At 38.0% G+C, this 20,568-nt stretch overlaps 1 protein-coding gene across 1 annotated transcript in view; it reads left to right on the top strand.

Annotated features, from left to right (window-relative positions):
- Positions 1-20,568, top strand: part of LOC124166851 (neurotrimin-like) — a 495,488-nt gene that overhangs the window by 315,918 nt on the left and 159,002 nt on the right. The window contains exon 3 of the mRNA XM_046544557.1: positions 13,776-13,879. Coding sequence (XP_046400513.1) covers positions 13,776-13,879 — 104 coding nt within the window. The remainder of the gene's footprint in view (positions 1-13,775; positions 13,880-20,568) is intronic.

Below are 20,568 nucleotides of genomic sequence, written 5' to 3'. Positions count from 1 at the left end.
TTTTTCGCTTTGAATACTCCGCTGCCTCACTTAAGTAACACCAAGCTCTATTGATTAAAAACGGGCACTCTTGAATAATTCGCCAACGCACAACGAGACTCGACCTCTATTTCCCGAATCGAATAGCCATCCCATCAGGAAAAAAGTCTTTTTTTTCATTCGCCCCTTTCAACTTCAACTTTCTATGGCCAATTCCGACCAATACGAATTTGTATTTCCTCCCACGGCAAACTTCCTCAATCCCACACACGAGTGATAGGGAGGGAGCGAGAGAAAAAAAATGAAAAACGAAAGAAACCACCCCTTTACAATCTTCTCCGCCATTTTGCCGAGTGTGCGACGGTTGCGATGCGATATGGGGAAAGTGGCTCCAGTCAGTAAAATTTCCATCCACTCACTCTCACTCGAAAAAAATGTTAGATTCGCAGGGAGGTGGTTTAGGGAAGAGATATATGAAAGACGGCTTAGCATTTCAGTCGCGGGAGATCGGCAAAGCCAAACCTCAACTTGTACCTGCCTACTCGAAGAATATTTGCAGGGAGGATGAGAAAAAACTGTGGCTCTTATACACCTACATTTCTCTCGTGCAACTTTCTAATCCGTTTCTTGCGTATGGATCAAATCTTCGGACCGAAAGTTAAAAAAAAAAATTTCAGGGATCAACAAGAACCAGTGAAGCCCGTAACAAATATGGAAGGTATCTTACTGGTTGAGGAGGTGGGTCAAAGGATTGAAGTACACGTAGTTTTCATGGATAATTCAAAATATACCCATCAAATGAAACTTTATCAACTGACGTCCACGAATAACAGGCTCCCGGGCAATGTTTGTTGCCAATGTGGTTAGAAATTCCACATTCGTAAATAGGCTCTTATGGAAATAAATTTCTGAGCATTGGAAAAATGTAAATTAGTCAAATAAATTAAATTTTATTTTGAAAAAAAAACTATACGATATTGTCCCTTATACGATTGAGATCATGATAAAAACAAAACTTAGGCGCGTCGTTTGACTACTTTTTGGGCTTTTAGGTAACAAATGCAGCAATTAAAGTCACATTGCGACGGTTATGTATTATGGTGCCATGGGAAACTTAATAGCTGGAAAAAGGGTATACTGATAAACGTAGGAAAAAAATAAAACGAACTCATTACCATAACTTTGCCTTCTAATCTCGAATGATGTCCTCTTTGATAGTAAAATATTTTTAGTGAATCATGAGAAAATTATATGTTCTTAGCCGTAATACTTAATCGTAAAATATGTAAGTAATTGCCGAATAATCGCGAACGCACCGCCAAAAGGTACGCGAATGAATATTACGGTCTCATGAACGAATATTGCTTTCCAAGTTTGCAGTTCACCTTAATCACATTGTATTTCGACATTCAATTTGGAAGGATTACGGTATCTGTGAATTATGGGTCTCGGAAAGGTATAATGCCTGCCTTCTTACTATTCAAACTCTACAAGAATCGGCAATAAAGCATTTTCCCTACTGTATCCAATCAAGAAATGAGAACTGCATGTATTCAGTCAATGTTTAATATATATCATCTTGGTCCGTTCTTCCAGTCAAATGGCAGTCTCAATAGGGAATCAAGAAGACCTTCCAGAAAACCAGTCCAGCAGAGAAAAACTGCTTCGAGAATAAAACTCGGAGACTAATTGGAACTAAATATAACTTTTCTTTTTAAAAGGCAGCGTGAGCAAAAACTATGATCGGTATGTATAAGTTGTTGAATGGAAAGAGTGAGGAAACTAAGTAGAATTCTTTTTTCAAACGCCACAAATTACTACAAGTACTACCTACTCATAAAATAAATTCAATTAATCAAACTTCAATTGAAATTTAATACAGAATAACTTCACAAACGATAGTTGTATTGTCAGTGAAATCATATAATTCTCATAGAAAATCATCGCGGCCCATAGCAGTTCGAATTATAAAATTTCGGGATGCTGTCTAGCAGAAATATTCATGAAAACGAAAGTTTGATGAATAATGAATAAAACTTAAAAATAATTTTTACTAAGGCATTTCTGATTTGAGAAATATAGTACAAATTCCTCTGCTATGGACTTCAACAATATCCGAAAACGACGGAAGACAAGTATGTGATTATTGAGCCTTAAAAAAACAATTCGAAATCGCACGATATTCGGGAGAATTTCTCAATCACACGCATGTGAAGGAATCATACGTCAACACGCAACCACAGTCTCTCTCATCCTACCCTTCCTGAAGCCTTTGAAAATACTAAATACATCGGAAATGGAAACAGGAAAAGGGGGTTCTGTAAGGATTTCTCTTGTGAGGCAGCTCGTTAGTCACCATTTCAGAGGGTCTTAAGAGCCAGTAAAAAAAGGGAAGCATCAATATACGCCATAAAATATTTCAGAGGTGAAAGACAGAGAAATGGCAGTAAACTTCGCAACCCCCACTCCTAAAATTTGTAGCATCTATTTCCGTACTGTGCATTACCCCCTGTTAATTTCAGCTCCGAAAAGATACTGGAAGAATTCTTCACGCACATTATTGCAAAAATCGCTGTATGAGAAACCATTAAATATCGGAACTAAAGTTAGCCTACATATTTAATAGGTTCATTCTAATTGGTAGGTTTTTATGGAGTATTTAAGAAGTATTCAGTCAATTTCTCCTCCTTTCATGGGTTTTCCTCTTAAATTCGCAATAAGGCCTACTCCCTTTCATTCTATCCAAAAAGATCATATTATGGCTAAGATCTAACAACACGTATCTCAAATTCAGCCGGTTTGAGACAGATATCTTAAACAAAGTGTAATAATATTTAAAAAGTAAATTGCAAGCAAAAAACCATTATTTTTTCAAAGGCATGCTTCTCTTTCCAATTTATGAACTTTTGGTTTTAATTTCAGTGAACAAGTAAAATAAATTAATCGTTTTTCTGCTACCCTCAAAAGTTGGTATTTGAAGAAGAATTCTGAGATACGTGTTGTTAGAACTTAGCAATCGATATTCCTTTATTTGCGAAGTTAATGGTGGGTGAATTACCCTTGTCGAAGGTATGCATGATAGAATAAAGTAAAAAAAACTTGGTATTTTCCAAACAATTTTAATGTTTTGCATCCGGTTTCGGTATTCTACGTTAAGTCTATACTGCTAGACTTAGGCCGTCTATTTTGACAATGACGTAGAAAACGTTGAAACCGGTTGCAAATTTTTAAATTTGTGTGGAAAGTACAAATTGCTTTTACTTTATTATATCATTCCCCTTACTCTCTCTCTCTCATTTACTCAACATTCTGCCCTCTAACACAGTTTTCAACATACCCACCCTGCTAAGTACTGGCTCCATACACACATTCTGTTTCCTCCGTATCTCATCTAGAAGCTGCCTCTCCTCACCCACCATGTCTAACACTTTTTTCGTTCCTCTTCCTTTCCGTCCTCTTCACCCTCTCCATTCTTCTCCACACCCACATCTCGAACGCCTCAAGTCTCCTCTCATCCTCCTTCCAAAGACCTCATGTTTCCGCACCGTAAGGCGCTACACTACAGATCAAAACTCTTCACCACCCTTTTCTTAAAACTACCTGCTCAAGTTTGTGACCACATACTTTGACCTTAAGTCTCACGTTCATAGCTCGCGATGCATTTCAAAACTGCATATTCTATGTCTTAATGTGATTAATCTTCATGCCATATTCCTCGTAACGCTTGCCTAACGCATCCAATAGAGCCTGCAGCCCGCTCGTTGACTGTCTAATCGACGCCTCATCATCTGCGAAACTCACTGATTTAAACATCATTCCCCACATATTTTCTTTAGCTTCCAACTCATCCCAGGCCTAGCTTACCATCTTCTCAGCGAAAAAGTTAAAAACCAATGGTGATAGTGAACAGCCTTTCCACACTCCTCGGTAAATTCTTGGCCACTCAGATTATCCGTAGGCTAACCTCACTTTCGCTGTCTGAGCCATATAAATATTACGAATGTGTCGTCGGTATCTTCGATCTAAGCCGCTAGGCCTTCTGAAATTCTACGTGTAGTTTATGTAGGTATTTCAAGAGTGTCTTATATCTCATCGATTTTATTCTATTTCATATTGAGGTCATTCATGGACATAAGATAATAACATAAATTAGAACAGAGAAAATCAGGAGGCATAATACAGAAAAGATAGCATGAGTTAAAAGGGTTGTGGAAATCTCCATTTCCCTTGATTTTAACAAATCAATAGGACCCTGTCAAATGATATTTCACCGAAATTTCTATTTGGTTTCATGCATATTTTTTAAGCAGAAACAAATACATATCTTCATACTCATAGATAGTAACGAATTTAACTTTTCACGCAATTGTTGAAACAAATACGTAAGAGTTATCTCAACGAACAGAAACGATTAAGGATGCTTCCAGTATTTGATTTCACTCAACTTTTTCCGACAAATCGAATGTGTCGTATTTCCCGATATTCAGCATAGACAGCACACTCAAGGAGTACCACAAGAATTCTCAACTATTTCACACAGTTCAGTGATTTTACGCTTTATCTTTTATAATACTTTCCATTTAGCATACCACGAATAAATATATCAAACCAATAAAATGTAATAATGGTCTTGGTACGGTTAGCCTAAATTTTCCATGGCACCATCACGAATTATATAGAAGTAGTACGGATAATCACAGCTTCAACTATTTCAGGGCCTCGGAAATGTTGATGCACATAGGATTGAACTTTTCAAAATACGCCAATTCAAAGGTAACACACGGTGTCGTTACGCTATTTTCTCCATCCAATGAACACAAATGGCCTACTTTTAAAAAAATTGCTTCGATCTCAACTCCGCCTGAAGCCTTTATGCTGGCTACGCGCTTGGTGGTACGCTTGATACAAGCAATACAAGGAAAGAACGCCGCGCGACCAATCTCATCAGAGTGCTGAGGTCAGACATAGGATTAGCTAATTAAGTTGGGTCTCACGATTTAATCTCACACGCTCAAGTACTATGAACCAAAATCCGAGACTTGCAAAAGAACGCCCGCAACTCTTTTGTTTCTTAGAAATAGAGAGGAAAATATGCGCGGCTTCATCACAACGGCGAATTTCCTTCCGCCGTCAAGCCGCGAGAGAATCAAGAAGGCCCTCCTCTCCTCATGGCCGGCTGCACTTGAAACCTTTGCGGAGCGAAAAAAAATAATAAAGAAGTAAACAAAGAGGAGCCAAAGTCAAGCGCACGAGTAGATGGGTCAGACGGCGCAGACATAAAACGCAGTCGGGCGGCGCGAACCCTCAGACGCCGGAGGGGACGACGGCTTACTAGAGCACTTGCGAGAGGAGACTTGAGGCACATGTATAGAAATGGGGAAGGGAGAGGCTGGGCTGGTCCTTGGGATGCGAAGGTGAGCTAATGAACCAGCCAAGGGGACTTCATCGAGGAGACCACAGTGCGTCAAATAGAAGCTTGATTAATCCGGCCATTTCGCGCATTTTTAAAAATTGCGATGAGAGCAATTTTATCTATTAATTCTCCATAGTTTCAATAGATTATTTTTTTCAAATGATGGCATTTGATAGTTATTAATTATATATATAGATATAGATATTACTTCATTCAATCTCACAAAGTCTTAAGCGAAAACATACTAATAAACTCAGAGGTAAAGAAAGAAGGGATAATAAAACCCACTTCAGGGTGTTGCTCATTTTTTATTTTTCTCAGATTTTTTATTTCTACCTCTTAAAATATGCTATGGGGTGCACAATAGATATCCTAAAAATTAAGCTCAATTTTTTAACATTTACAGGTCGCTCAAAGAGCATAAACGCAATAACATTAAATTTTCCCAATTTTTTAAAGTAACATCATTTTCAAGGGTAACGCACGATTTTGCATTCCTTTAGGTCCCAAATTCGCTCCATTTTAACGTCCGCTCAACAGTTTTCCAGGAATACAATACTTTTCCGCGAGCCACAGCAGCGCGTCACACCCCCGAGGGCGAGCTGGTCGCTCGCAGGCCGCATCACGGTCAACTGATAAGTCCTGCGCCCCTCACCGCCTTACGCCCCCCTCGGGCCTACCATGGGTCCCACTTTCGACGATAGACTCACTCGTACAGCTATTTGGGGCGATCGAGACGTGATGCGACTATATGTCACAGAATAATAATAATGCCGTCTTTTTTAGTGAATTCAGGACTAGGAGGTTCTTTCTCAAAATTTACTTGTTTAACAATCACATACATCCATGACCTGAATGGTGTAAATGTAAATGACCATGTAAATCCAGCCTGGCGGGATTTAAACCCGCGACGCTTAGGCTGGCAGACGGGGAATTTACCGAGGCCGGCATAGAATCGACCCCCTCTAAAATCTTTCGAATTTTCTATCTTTTTTAATCAAGCTAAGGTTAGAAATCGCCGAAAAAAATATCCTCAGATTAATAGATATCAATTTTTATTTAACTATCGTCTCCGCGGCGCAATCGGATAGCGCGTTCGGCTGTTAACCGAAAGGTTTTTGGTTCGAACTCACCCAGAGGCGTTTTTTTTACTTTACGTTTCTCTTTTTCATTTATGTCATTTTTCGAATCTAGACCACGTGATACGTCGAGAAACCAATTTTCAGACCGACCTGAGCATCTCTAATTTTGACCAAATCGCGCAATTTCCCTATTCAGTGAATTATTATCTCAGCAACTGAGAGAGAAACGATGTTGTGTTGGGGTTCAACAAAAATTGTAAGGGCAGGCAGAGTGGCTATAAAGGCAGCGAGAATTTCCAGGGGGGTTAGAGCCCCCCCGACGAGCGGGTACACGAAGCTAAACTTGACTAACAACACTAATTATAGCTTCTTTCCCAGTGATATTCGTATCGCATTACCGTCAGCTCGAGAACTAAGATTGACAACTTCAGTTAATCCATGTTTATCCACGAAAATCATGTTGTTTATACTGCCTCTGAAGACCTAGAAATATATTAAGAATAAATTGTCACTTAGTTCTGATCTGCACTGAAATTTTCAAGCCAATCCGACGATTGGAAGTTGGTAAAAATCACTGACAAAATTCCATCGATGTAACACACAGACGCAGCAAGTTAAGAAAAAGCGTGTGAAAAGGTTTGATTTTAAGTTATTTTCCACGCAAATTAATCAAATGTAAGAGAATTTTCCTGCAAAATTACTGAAATAAAGAGACCCATCCTTCCATCAATCAATAAAGGAAATTGTTCAAATGCCAAGGAAAATAGAGTGTAATTTATTCGTGTAAAGAGATGCTTCGCATCTCATCACAGGTAAACAACTTGGATCCTCGGAACAAAATTGTTCTGCGAATGTCATTCTGTCAATATTCCAAATGCATCACTCAATTACCTTTCGATAACATCTAAACGATACAAAACGTAAAATAAATAACCGATTGAACTGAAAGGCATGTGAATTTTCTGCCTACGCACGGGTGAATTATTACGTCAAATTAAATATTAGTGACCCTTATATTCCAATATTTGAAATGTGATTATCAAACCTTACTTTTTTCTCATTTTTCTTTCGCGAAAATGAAGAAAAAAATACGACAATCAACTAATATAACACAACGGTGACAATATAGTGAAATATCAAATGTATAGGAAATATACGTTCCAATTAACTAATTTAATAGATGCATCCATCGTGCTTCTGTAACTTTTAGTATCAATTTCGCGCATTTCATTCGCTAATATATATAATAATTCTCCAATTACTACCTTTACATTAAAAGTAACGAGCATATTTCAGAGTCTCACGATTTATTAACACTCATAGACACACATTGTACAGATAGCGATTTTTAAGGCCTCTAGGCCATGTCACGAAGAAATTTCTGCTATAATTAATTTTCTAGCTAAATCCAAAAGGCAAGATTGGCATAGAAGTTAAGATGACTGAAAATTATTCAGTGGTATCAGCATCGTTCATCGAGTTATATAAAATTTGTGAGAATTGAACAGTGGGATATTTTCAACTTGCTTATGGTGCATCGACAACGAAGATGTCATAATTGTTGCAGTAAACGTAGGCTAGAATAACCTTATGTATTCCTAAAGCAACAAATCAGAAACATTGTGGCCACAGAATTAAGCGTTTTTAATTACCTCCCAGTAAATTATCTAGATTATTACTACTACGAGATCTTCTGAAGACCGCACAATTTCTTATTGGGAAAATATACAATATGGCTTAGAAAGAGCAGTCATAATATTCATGCACAGGACTTTGCGCAGTGGGCTTCAGGTGCAATTTATGGAAACGATTTTTATTTAAAAATCTTTTTTCAGTCCGATCGCAAGCTCACTTTTTAGAAAGTTCGAGTATTCTTCACCATGAGGTAAGTTAAACTAGGACCACGGCATCCGTTTGAATTTCACAGACAGGGGCGGTCTGGCCAGTTCGGCTGGTCGGCAATCGCCAAGGTCCCCAAGCTTATAGGGCCGCCCACAATGCTCGCGCATATCATGAAACGTATATGAAAGGTCTAATAAAAAGCAATAGACTCACATTAGTTGAACCAAAGTTCTTTTGCTATTATAAAATTCTACGTATTCATCATTTGCTTTATTTACAACGTAGTGTATAAATATTATATAAAAAATAAATTAAATAAAGTTATCAGTAGATAAGAGAGAACCTAATGCTTTTTGAAAGGGTTATTAGAAAAGGCTAATTTGATTTTAGTTCAGTTTCAAGGAAAGAATTCACTAAATAGGAAATAGATCCATAATACATTATTAAATTTTACAATCTGTGAATTTTCACAATACTTTCACTTTTCATAGTATTTTTTCTTACAAAATTGCCATTTTTTATATAGTTGTTTTAGAGCCAGAAAGGCGTCAAAATCCATTTCCTGGCATGCAATTTCCTTATTATTTCCGGGGGACAATCCGCGAATCTCCCGTTAACGAAGGGCCCGCCGAGGGCCCCCAATCTTCGCAGACCACCCCTGCAGCCAGGTTATTGTGGCGCAGTTTATTCTCCCAGTGAAACTTTTCATCTCGAAGACAAGTTTTTGTGTGTCTGAAGGCTTCATGAGGGCTTTGCAACTGAGACCCTCCTGTTAATTTTTAAACGCGCAAGGTACTTGTAGTGTACTAATCTTCTGTTTAAACCCTTAGTACTTATTATTTGGAGCTTATTAAATTTCATATTCACCCCTTGGAAGTTCTGAATCGCGTTTCTATTAAATTAGTGTTTCACACAAAGGGCATTCATTTGTTGTTTGAGGTATTGGTTAAGGATAAATCATGTCTTCACAACAGCCGCGTCCGTCTGGTAAGTTTTGCTTTGATTGTATAATTTTCCTAAATTACAACTTATTTGCGAATGTTATAAAAAATTTCATTGTTGATCGTTCGGTAAAGATATGGAAATTTGACAGTTCTTCGCGGGGATTGTTATGCCGCGCGCAGACGACGGTATTTTCAGAGTGGTTATGTGCGATGAAGGAAAATATTTAGCGAATTAATATGTGAATATGCTTTGGACACCTGTTTTGACGAGTGAACTTAAGCTTTCATCTTCGTGGTATGGGAAAATTGATATTGTCCAGCAAGGAAATGGGTTTTTATGACTTTCTCACGGTATTGTTGTATCGTCTTACAGTTTGTGACGCAAGCTGATTATGTTTCACGAGGATATGATGTTCTTACTTTTAACTTTGTGAAAAATGCGTTTGGCATCTCGTCGCACAGTGGGCTAGAATTGAAAAGGGCTGGCCAAAACCTGGAGGGAATGGAACATGGACGGCTGTTTCCTAGTAAGAGAGTTTGTTTCTCAACAAAAGAAGTACGTTTCCCTACGTCAGGTACACGATGTAAATCCATTCTCCGTACTAGTACATGGAATGTACTCAAAGAAAGCCTTTCAGTATGTCCTCTTGCAGAGCCCTGCGATTGCACGATAAGTTTCATTCATAGCAATATTTATTAATTTTACTTCTTGGTGACTATGTTCTGTCACTATCATAATTATAATACGTCTTTATTGGGCGAGATTGGGACTAGAAAGTCCCATCTTCCATCTAACCCCTATCTATCATATCTATTATACCTACAGAAAGGTGAATTTGGCCGTATCGCATACACACGCTGTCCGAATCGCCGTATTCTCTGCAGCCGCCGGCCAGAAACAGAGTCGACCGCACGCTTAAAAAACAATGCAAAATTCGGGGATCCGAGATGGTGGAGGATTTTACTTTAGATTCACAACGTAGAAGCCTAATAAAACCTGGTATAAGTCACTTGGCGGAACTCAGTAGTATCTCCTTTTTTTCTACGTTTATGTAAAAAAATAGCTGGAATATTTTGTTATATATCTATGGTTATAGGAGCAACAAAATCTTTGAAATTCCTCCAAATGGAAGAAAAAGAAGAGTTTATTAATATGGTATAACAGCTTTGTAAATAGAGCTATTGATCAAACCACAGCACGAGGATGAAGTTGTAAATTTTTAGAAAACGTCGAGGGTGGAATTTTTTTCGATAGATTTTGTCAACTTTTACCTCAAATATATTGTTAAAGTATTCCACAGGAAAAAAGAAATTGGGGAAGTTATGCACAATTTGTTTTAAAATATTTATGCGAACTTTCAGCTTCCTGGTTCAAAAACTTTGTTTTTGAAATTTTGAGTAGCTTTTTTCGAATCCAACCCACTTTGCATCGTCTAGTGCGAGATTCATTATGTGATCATACCGCACCGTGACAATTTACTTGTTATGATTTTCGTTACATTACATGTCTTTTCCACAATTCGATAAATTATTTGGACTTTCACTTAAGTAGTAAAATATGCAGTTTTTCAATTCGTCATGTAGCATTTATTTATTAATTCGTTAAAAAAAATTTTAGGTTTTCTTTTGATAAACAAGTTTTTCGATAAATTTTGCATAAATTAGAGCCATATTACATAAAATGTCACTTGTTATTATGGCGTATTGATGGGGCGTAAAATGACAAAGTAACCATCATTTACACCGTGCATATAAAGGCCTTATTGTAATTAGTTGTAGATGTAATAAGTACTTACTGACAGGGGTGCCGACTTACAAAAAATATTGGAGGGCCCAAACCGGGGATCTTGCCCCGGAAAATTTTATAAGTAGTGAGTTTTAAGTTTTTTAAACATTTAAGAAGAGTCATATGATCAACATTAGAACCCTGATCACTCGAATCTCGATATCTGGACACTCCGGGGAAAATCGACAAGCCTGACACATTTTTTCCTCACACTCATAACAAATTTTTTAGGCCCCATGGAGTCGGTGACACTGCTTAGTGATGAAAAAAAGTATGTGAGTCAGCTGACGCTTAGTTCTGTTTCTTAATAAGTATAGCTCATCAATATGTCAGTAATATACTTTAATGGAGTGAACCCCAATGGAAAGAATACTAAAAATAATTAATATTGCGAGCTTATTTCGCATGTAAACCATTGTACTCTATAAGTAGATAAAGTACGGTGTATGTATTATTGTATAGCTATTATATCACGAAAACTAAGCACTAACTTTAATCAGAAAATAACCGTTTTCCCATTTCTTAAATAAGTATATTTCTTTTTATTTGAACAAACATACCTAAAAATTCGCGAGTTTATGCATGACATTATTCTCCTTCATTCTGAAAAAATATTTGCATTCAAAGAAAACGCGCACTCCTATTCTGGGCCTAGTGAAATGACTTTAAATTCCTTTACCCTTATCAAGGACGGCTGGATCACATACACATTAAAGGAATATTATAAAATCCTACTAGAGGGTTATCAAAGCGAACACCAAATAATTCGAAAGAAGCACAGTTGTCCGGTATGAGTTGTCCGCCGACATCTAATGACCTCAGGGATTCCACGAATCTTTTCAGAATGAAATAGCAGTTTTATAAGTGCTAGGTTAGCAGGAATTGAGGTATTTGTAAATCTACAGAATAAACAAACTTTGACCTTTAAACAGTAACATCGCAGAGCCCCGAGCAAAATATTTTTGCATTTCTCAACATAGAGTCGACGTAAAGTTCAAATGTCAACACATTAACCATAATAAGAAAAAAAACAAGTGCCAAAAAAAGCAAAGGAACAAATTCGTCTAAAAGCAAATGAGCGTGAGTGAACATTCCGAGACTTCCGCGAATTGGTAGACTGGCGATTTCGATTTCTACGTGACTTGAAAAGTGAAAAAAGGGACTTGAACATAACGTAAAAGTTTTGATCGAATTTAACTCATACATTAGGTCACTAATAAATAATTATTGTTCCAATATTACCAATGTCATAATTTTTCTTCGTAATTAGGGCCGCACAGCATCACGTTTAAAATAGTACTACGCATTCACCGTGGCTAATGCAAAGACTTTTGATGAAAATAATTGTTTCAGCTATTTTTGCTGACCAAAGTAAATGAAGGTGACTTCCGAGCAACCAACAGTGATAGCCTTAAAAATTCTAGCCGACAAATGCACTTCTACGGCTGCAAATGCCTGATTGTATTAAGAGAACTGGAACCAAAGAGAAACCGTGCAGAATATCATCACTACTCAATTACCGATGGATTCCTTGCTATAGAAAGCTAACAATTTTCCTTCATTATTAATATGCTAATCACTTTATTACTTATACCGTAGTAATTAAATGGTAAATATACACCTTAAATCTATTAAAACGAGTATCTATAGATACGATGTCATTCCAGGAAATTGTTTGGCATTCGGCATATAATATCATGTATGCAAAAATACTAATGTTTACAGTAAGTTATGGTTGATCGAAGAGGTAATGAAACGGAAGATAAAGTCCACAAGTAACCAAGTTAAATTGAGCTGAATTTGTAGCATAGATACTCAATTTGCTCAATAATTCTTACTCTATATTTCTAAATCTTCCACACCGTCACAAAATGAAAATACTCACCACAAAAAGTTTATTACATCATATTTGCACCATCTATGGATTAAATCCGGAAAATCGGCGACTGAGATGAACACAAATTCTCCAAATGATCCGTTTAGAATACAAGCTTTCGGATCCTGGGAGTACAGTCTTTTAAAAGGGCAGTCATTAAATTCTGCGTTGGTTTGAAAGCAAGAGCTGCTCCTAATTCAACCCCACCAAGTATCCGTCCCTCCAGAGGTTTCCAGACATCCTGAAACGACATCACAAAAGCATGATTCACTATGAAAACCCTTTTTCTTTCTTTTTTTTACGTGGGAAAAAGCTTCCCCACGTATTAAACTCCAAAAAAGAAGTCACATCAAGCATTAAAATGAATTTCATTATTTTTTCTTATGCAACAACGATCGCTTACTTCATCTGTGGTCACCCAAAGAACTATAAGGCTGGGGTAGAGTTAAAATTAAGTGAACATTGAATCTAAATTCGATTTCACAGCAGTTATTTTTCCAGAAATGGCGGAAATTTGGTGCAATACTACGTAATTCTTGAATAAATTTATTTGTGTGAACAGACGGATTCAGCCAACTGTTTCTCGTAAACCAGCAAGCTCTCGCCATTCACATTAGACTACTTAGTTATGGTTACTTAGTCTTAGAAGTTACTTTAATGACGAATACCAGGGTTAATTTATAATATTTGAATCTCGTAATCACAAAGTAAGTTCCTACTAAAGAACAATTTTGGAAACCAGGCATTAAATTTTAACAGCCAAAAATTCACTAGACCGACCTAATAATGAAAGTTTGAATGCCAAAATTTTTCATTTCCAATTAACTTATATTCTTTCTCTTTTTTGTTCCAGAGGCAATGATGCCCCGCTTTGCAGAGCCCATTCCAAATGTCACCGTGACAATTGGCAAGGATGCCTTGCTGGCATGTGTGGTCGAGAACCTCCGGGGGTACAAGGTGAGTTACCGTTCAATATCCTCAGGCGGCTTCTTTCTCGTCAGAGAATTTACGTGACCCTTTTAAAATGATTTATTGCGCCAAACTCTACCTTAAATCTTTGACAATCAGCCGTATTGTTATAAATAATGACTCAGTCAAAACTTATCTGAATAAACGCTCTATCTGTTTTAACTATCAAAAACTGTCTTTACAATGCACATGAATGATCTATAGTTATGTGGTTAAAAATTATAGATGGATAAGCTCAGGTTGTTGAATCTGGATTCCACTGCTTTAGCCACCAAGAGGAATGCCTGAAAGAACTGTTACATAAATAAACCTGATTAAATACTGTAACCTGAAGCTTAGTACGCTCATTGTAGGAATTAAAAGGAACTAATGATTGATTCCGCTACACTCAATCACAATAAGGAATGGAACATTAACTTATTTTGAATTTCAGCACAGTCCCATACCTCAGCTATGCAAATTAATGAGGCATTGGATACTATAAGAGAGATATATTGAGATTAGGTATCGAACCGGAACCGAAAAAATTTACAAACCACCCATAACATGTGAAATGTGCACTTAACCACAAAATATTGGAGAACAACTTCTCTAATTTGGATGAAGCAAGCAACGTTGAATTTGATGGGATCGAATTTCTTTTTTGTACTAACAGTAGATAAGGTTGATTGTTTTCTCGCATTAAATGCTCGTGGAAAAAATTACAATTCAAATACCATAAACAATAGGCAATGGCAAGAGTTATATCACAACAATAACGTACTACACCCTAAACCACCCCCTACAACAGAACTTAAAAGGGTTGTAATTTTTAATTTTGCAGACCAATTTGAGGAAACATACTTGTTTCCCGCCCAATACTTTTTCACAAAAAGTTCCTGAACTTGAAGAAAATATACTGACAACAAATGGAGCGGTATGTTTTAATATAATATTAAGAATATTTATAAAATACGAGAAAAATTAGGATGCACTTGAACTGTTTACATGAAATCACCAATGTATTTGCTTTTTACAAAGTAAAATCACAATTGAGAACACTGTATCTTACTATCTAAAGATGGAATTAAGTGCACAGGATAAAATGTTTCGACCTTTCCTAGTGAATCGACAGGAATAACTCTAATGCATTCACTTGGCATAAATTAAGGGTGCAAATTTTCTTGTGAGGACGAACCGAATGCTTTAAGTGGGTCGACAACAGTCGCGCTTATCCAATGGGTATAGGTATTCCGTTGGAGCTCACTTGAATTCACGTTCAAAGGGCGCGCAAGACAGTCCAGAACCTCGGATTAGTGACACCATAATGGCGTTTGTAACTTTTATTCGCTTCCATTGTTCCCTTGTGTGCCAAGGCGGGCGCAAATGTATTTTCGACACAAAAGAGGAAATTTAGTTTTCCATACAGGGGAGGAACGCTTGAGGAAATTAGATATTCTACATCTCTCTTGGCGCTCTTAATTACCACTCGCCGACGCGAAGATGAATGGCCGAGCGCGAAACGACGTTTCTTTCCGCGGAGCGAAGCGTAGAGGATACAGAAGGAATAGTGAACGGCAAGTGAGAAGGGTAACCAGAGCGACAGCGACGCTGTTTTCCTAAAAAGGAAAAAAAGGGGATTGGAAGTAGTTAACTCGAGGCACCGCGAGCTGAAAAAAGATACATAGTCGGAGATCTAAGCGCTTCCGCTGAAATATGGTGTCCCTGCACTCTGATTGGAAGCCGGAAAAAATCGTTGAGTCAGTTAATATTATCCGCAAAACAAGCAAAAATATAAGGCTAAAGATTTTGTAGTATATCTGAATATTATGTGTTAATATTTGTTTCACAGAGTGGTCGATATGAGAGATTACGAATTGTATTTTACTTTGATGAGGCCATGTTGTGGTAGCACTGCCGGTTGTCTCTAATTAGTGTTGTGACATAATAAATTTACGATGAGACCGGACCATCACGCCACTTTCATACAACCAATCACTACCCCGTACCATGATGATTCGGATCCACGTCCTCTCTCCTCACCGCCAGTCTTGTCTACTATGAGCTCCCGAGATGTCACCTAACCTATGTTCTCTAAGGGGGGGTGTGATTGAATCGCTCGAGGTTAATTCCGATACGTAACCAAGGGCCGCCCAGAAAATTTCGATACGGAATGTGATTTGGTGTGCTTGAAACCTTCGAGATGTGATTTTGCTCGGGATATGCTGATTCCGTGCCGGAATGAAAGCCGAGTGGTCGTAGTTAGGTGATATTATGATTCCGTGTCGGAATCTTGAACAATATGGCGGATGTTATGATTTATTTGCGGTTCATTAGAGAATTAGTATAGGAAGAAGGTGGAGGTTTTGGAAGAAGGAGATACTTCAGGGAAACAGAGGATTCCTTGAATGTGAGTGACGGTGAATTAAAGAGCCTTTTTTGTCTCTCAAAGGTATTGACAAGAGATTTGATTGAATCTCTCACAGACGTCATTCCGCAGGAATATCACACGGTAATCACAGTAACCAGTGTTATTACTTAATATCCCAGTGATCCATCTCTTTAATATTTCAGTATTGTGATGTAACATTACATATTTGGGGTAAGTTAAGGCTTTTTTTAAAGATTATAGTAAATATACGGACCATTTTTTTAAGAAACTTATTCGTTGGCAGTATTATTAAGGAATCATGCCGCTCCTAAGCAACTCCTAGGACATTCTAATGGACATCGCGTGTTTCGCAATAGTTTGCACTCTTCTGGGCAATATTTTCCCTCTATGATGGTTCTTCCTGAACGAGTAAATTCAACAGAAGTCCAATGGCGTCATAAACTCAAGCAAAATAGGCGAATACTTCAGCGTTTTCCTTTTTTAAACTTAGGAGAAAGTGACTGAAACCGGTAATTTCTTTTGGTCGACAGTTATTTTTCACTTTCAACAACTGAATCATATCGTCAAAATACATTTTCCAACGAATTATCGCTATTATTCATAATATATAAAACGGGAGCTATGAAATTACTAAATTGGTAATCATTTAAATGAAAAATGCTTTCTTCAATGTAATTTCCAAGGGCGGCAGTTCAATATTTCCCACCAAGGAAAAATGAAATTTAAAGTGCTGAAGAGAGTAACTTTTTATGCTAGTATAAAACCGGTTTCAATGACCATTGATGATTCACAAGCATTTTCAAAGAGGAATGAAAAAATGCTCGAAAGCCCGTAAAATATTAATTGAATGATGGCTGGCTCTTTCGTCATATTTGCAATATTTTATACATGTCTTACAGAATACTTAATTGTATTCAAGAACCTCAAATGCCTGGCGGTGTCAAATGGTTCGCGTTTATATCTCGTATAAATAACAGAGATAAAGAGTTAAATATGCTATAGACCCTCTGCAAAGTCCACAACAAAACATAAATTATGCATAATTCAGGAAAATCCGAAATACAGGTGTAGTTGCATTTACATGCGTAATGAATGCCTCGCAGAAAAAAATGCCCAACGGCACCATATCTCCTAAAATTCCAGGCGTTAGGAGCGTGAGCAAAGGTAACCGAAGGTGACTATAGCGTGGCCACCACTACATTTTGATGCTCCTTTGGATATGCGCATGCGAGAGGGAGGAAAAGCACTGCGTGAGAGGGCAGTGCCTACAGCAGGGAAGGGAATTGAGGAGTTGAGGTGGGGATATACGACCGCCACGATCCCCGTTACTCCGGGGGGCGCTGGTGCGTAGCCGGCTAGAGCACCCTGGGGGGAGAAAGCGAGAGAGATGAAGGTGAGAGAAAACAGGGGAAGAGGTGAGGGACCCGCTAGAATCCTACAACACTGGCTGAGGTTTGGCGGGGCAGATTCCAAGAGGCTGGAAAAGCTATAGTGATGAGCGATAGACGTTATGAAAGCGCACTGAGGATCAACGAGAGGTGTTAGAATCAGGATTGGCAAATGAAACAAAAGTGGAAACCAGTTTAAATTCAATATTTTCGTTCCAGGGAGCGGAATGTAGAAACGAAATGGAGTTAAACCCTGGGAGCAAGGCTCAGGATTGAAACGAAATCGGCGTCCAAACTACTTCGGGTCGAAACTAAACTAAAACTCTGGGACGAAACGAAACTTAGATAATGTTTCGCACCGCAGGGACCACGTTCATCACTTTCAAACAGTTCAGTTTCGACCCACACACCGAGTACCAGGACCGGATTTACCGTAAGGCAAAATAGGCACGTGCCTAGGGGCGCCTTCAAGGGTGGCAATTCATTCAGTTACAGCAGTACGTAATGTTTTTATTTTTCAATTTACTCTTATTTTTTGTTGTATGAAGTAAGGCTAGACATTATTTTTTGAAAGGGTATTTATACAGTGTTTTAGTTGAATAAAAGTTAAACTGTTTCATGTAGTTATACTTCTAGCTGTTTTTCTTTAATTGAATTGTTAATGTTTTCCCTGCGTAAAAATTCACGGATAAGCTTATGCCGTCTGCCATACATCTGTTTAGTCCTTTTCTCCGAACCTGACCTCATGTGAGTGGCCTTATCATAAAAATTGGGGAAGGGCAGGGCTCAAGTGAGGAGGGGCGCTAAATGGAGAGGTGCCTATAGCGTAACTTTGGGTAAATCCGGCCCTGCCGAGTTGAATGAAGTAGAGGTTCCGCCTAACGGCATTAGATGTACGGAGCACTCATATTATTACCACAAACAGGAAAACGATGAACGCAAACTGGCCATTTGATTTTTAAGCTCAATGGTTGAACCTCTCTATATTTTGTCTTGAAATAGGTCGAAACTATTACCCCTTATCCCCTTCCACTCAACTTCTGGGATCAAACTTGACTATGAGCAGCGGAGTTTCCATGAATTAGTTTCGTTCAAAGGGAGTAAAGTTTCGTCCCGGATCGAAACTAAACTCCTTGGTGATCTAAATTTCGTGCGGGAGCGAAACTAAACCTAGGCATCTTATTTTCGTTTCCCTCGAAACGAAATATTTTTGCTTTGTTTCACTTGCCAACCTTGGATGTAATGGCCGACTTATGCCCCACAGCAACTTAACATGGCGTAACTTCATCTATAATGGGCAAGGCAATTTATTTGGACCAGACGTTTTAAACCAAACTACAAATCTATCGTGAAATTAAATATTTAGGAGCTATGATAACTTTCATGCCGATCGTAAGGCAAAACCATCTTTATTGTCATTAGCTCATATCAAGAGAAATTAACTAATGACAGTAGGCCCCTTATGATGATGGAACAACGTGTTTGAGATGAATAATTTGTTTCTCCCTCACTTAGATATTAAATGAAAATTATTGTTCGAGAAGCCCGCAACATAACCATTTTCGTCGTCTTCCTTCGTTTAATGTAAGATACTGTAACAGGCTGTCCAGCCAGAATGGCATTGGGTGCCCATTTAATAGTCACCAAAAATCAATTATTCGTAATCTACAGTATACTTACGCAGCCAATATTGTACTTTTGATGAGCGATAAAATCTAAAGCCTGAATCGCACTTTCATTCGTTTCGTCCCTCTAAGTGATCACTCGAGCGATCGCTTTTCGTGACCGGAAAAGTGATTGCTCGAGTATTCATTATTCTGAATCAGACGGTACCTCCTGCCGTCGCTTTTCGCATCATCTCCGATATCACAGATCGTTGTCTTAGTACCCGTTCACGAAAATATATAGCGTGCTTATTTTTACCTTTGCCGTTCCCACGATTGTCAAACGTTGCGCTGCAATCGCTCCATCTGTATATGCGTTCTGATTGGTTGATATGGTGTTTCCGAGAGATCGGTCAAAAATGACGAAAAAAAATGACCGTGTGGTTCAGGCATAAGAGTGAAAAATCGATCCAATGAAAAGAAAATTTAATTAAGCAGAGTTATCTTGTACTGAATAGCTCTCAGCTAGCGTGATATAAAAGAATTTCACGCAAATAGATTGAAAAACTAATAGCAATATTGAGAAAGCTAAATTTTTCATATACAAAATAGGCCTACGCATCAGTCAACGCACTTCTCGTTCCATTGCGTAATATCGCGGATCAGCCTTTGACATCGTGATCAACTTTGCCCATTGTGCCTTCTTATCCATGAGATGCGTGAATTTCTAAGATGGCAAGTTCCTACATCCGCCCTCTTCCGCCCCCTAATTTCATCAGCATTCCAGTTCCTCCCTCTCACCCACGGAGTTAGCGGGGTACTTTTTGCATCTAAATGTAAGCGATAGCTACCCATACAACAATCAAGCTATGATGGTTTCTTCGACACAGATTCTCCTTTCAGGCAATCCGGCTTTCATTGTTCCTTACCTGTAATATAGATTTCAATATTTTTCGTTGAGCATTTAAATAATTCTTGTTAAGGACGTGACGAAACAATGAGAGTCTTTTAATAATGGATAAAAATTCTTGTTGATGTCGCGAAACAAACAAAAAGGGAATATTGTAATAAGAATAATGGCGTTCAGTTATATACGCGTCGCAGCTTCCGTTGTTTCGTCCTAAGTAATTCTAAATTTACATCTACATACTACCCCGCAAGCCTCCTAAAAGGCTTGTGGCAGGGAAAGTAAGGAAATCAGCCCTTTACACATTGAAAGGAAATGCGAAATTACTATTAGCATCCATTGAAGACCTTTATGGTTTGGTTGAAACACGAATTCCCATATCTATCCGTTCGGATAAATATCTCTCT

Source organism: Ischnura elegans, chromosome 10 (assembly GCF_921293095.1).
Source record: "Ischnura elegans chromosome 10, ioIscEleg1.1, whole genome shotgun sequence".
Taxonomy (NCBI): Eukaryota; Metazoa; Arthropoda; class Insecta; order Odonata; family Coenagrionidae; genus Ischnura; species Ischnura elegans.
The sequence above is the reverse complement of the archived record's forward strand: the minus strand, read 5'-3'. Positions and strand labels throughout refer to the sequence as shown.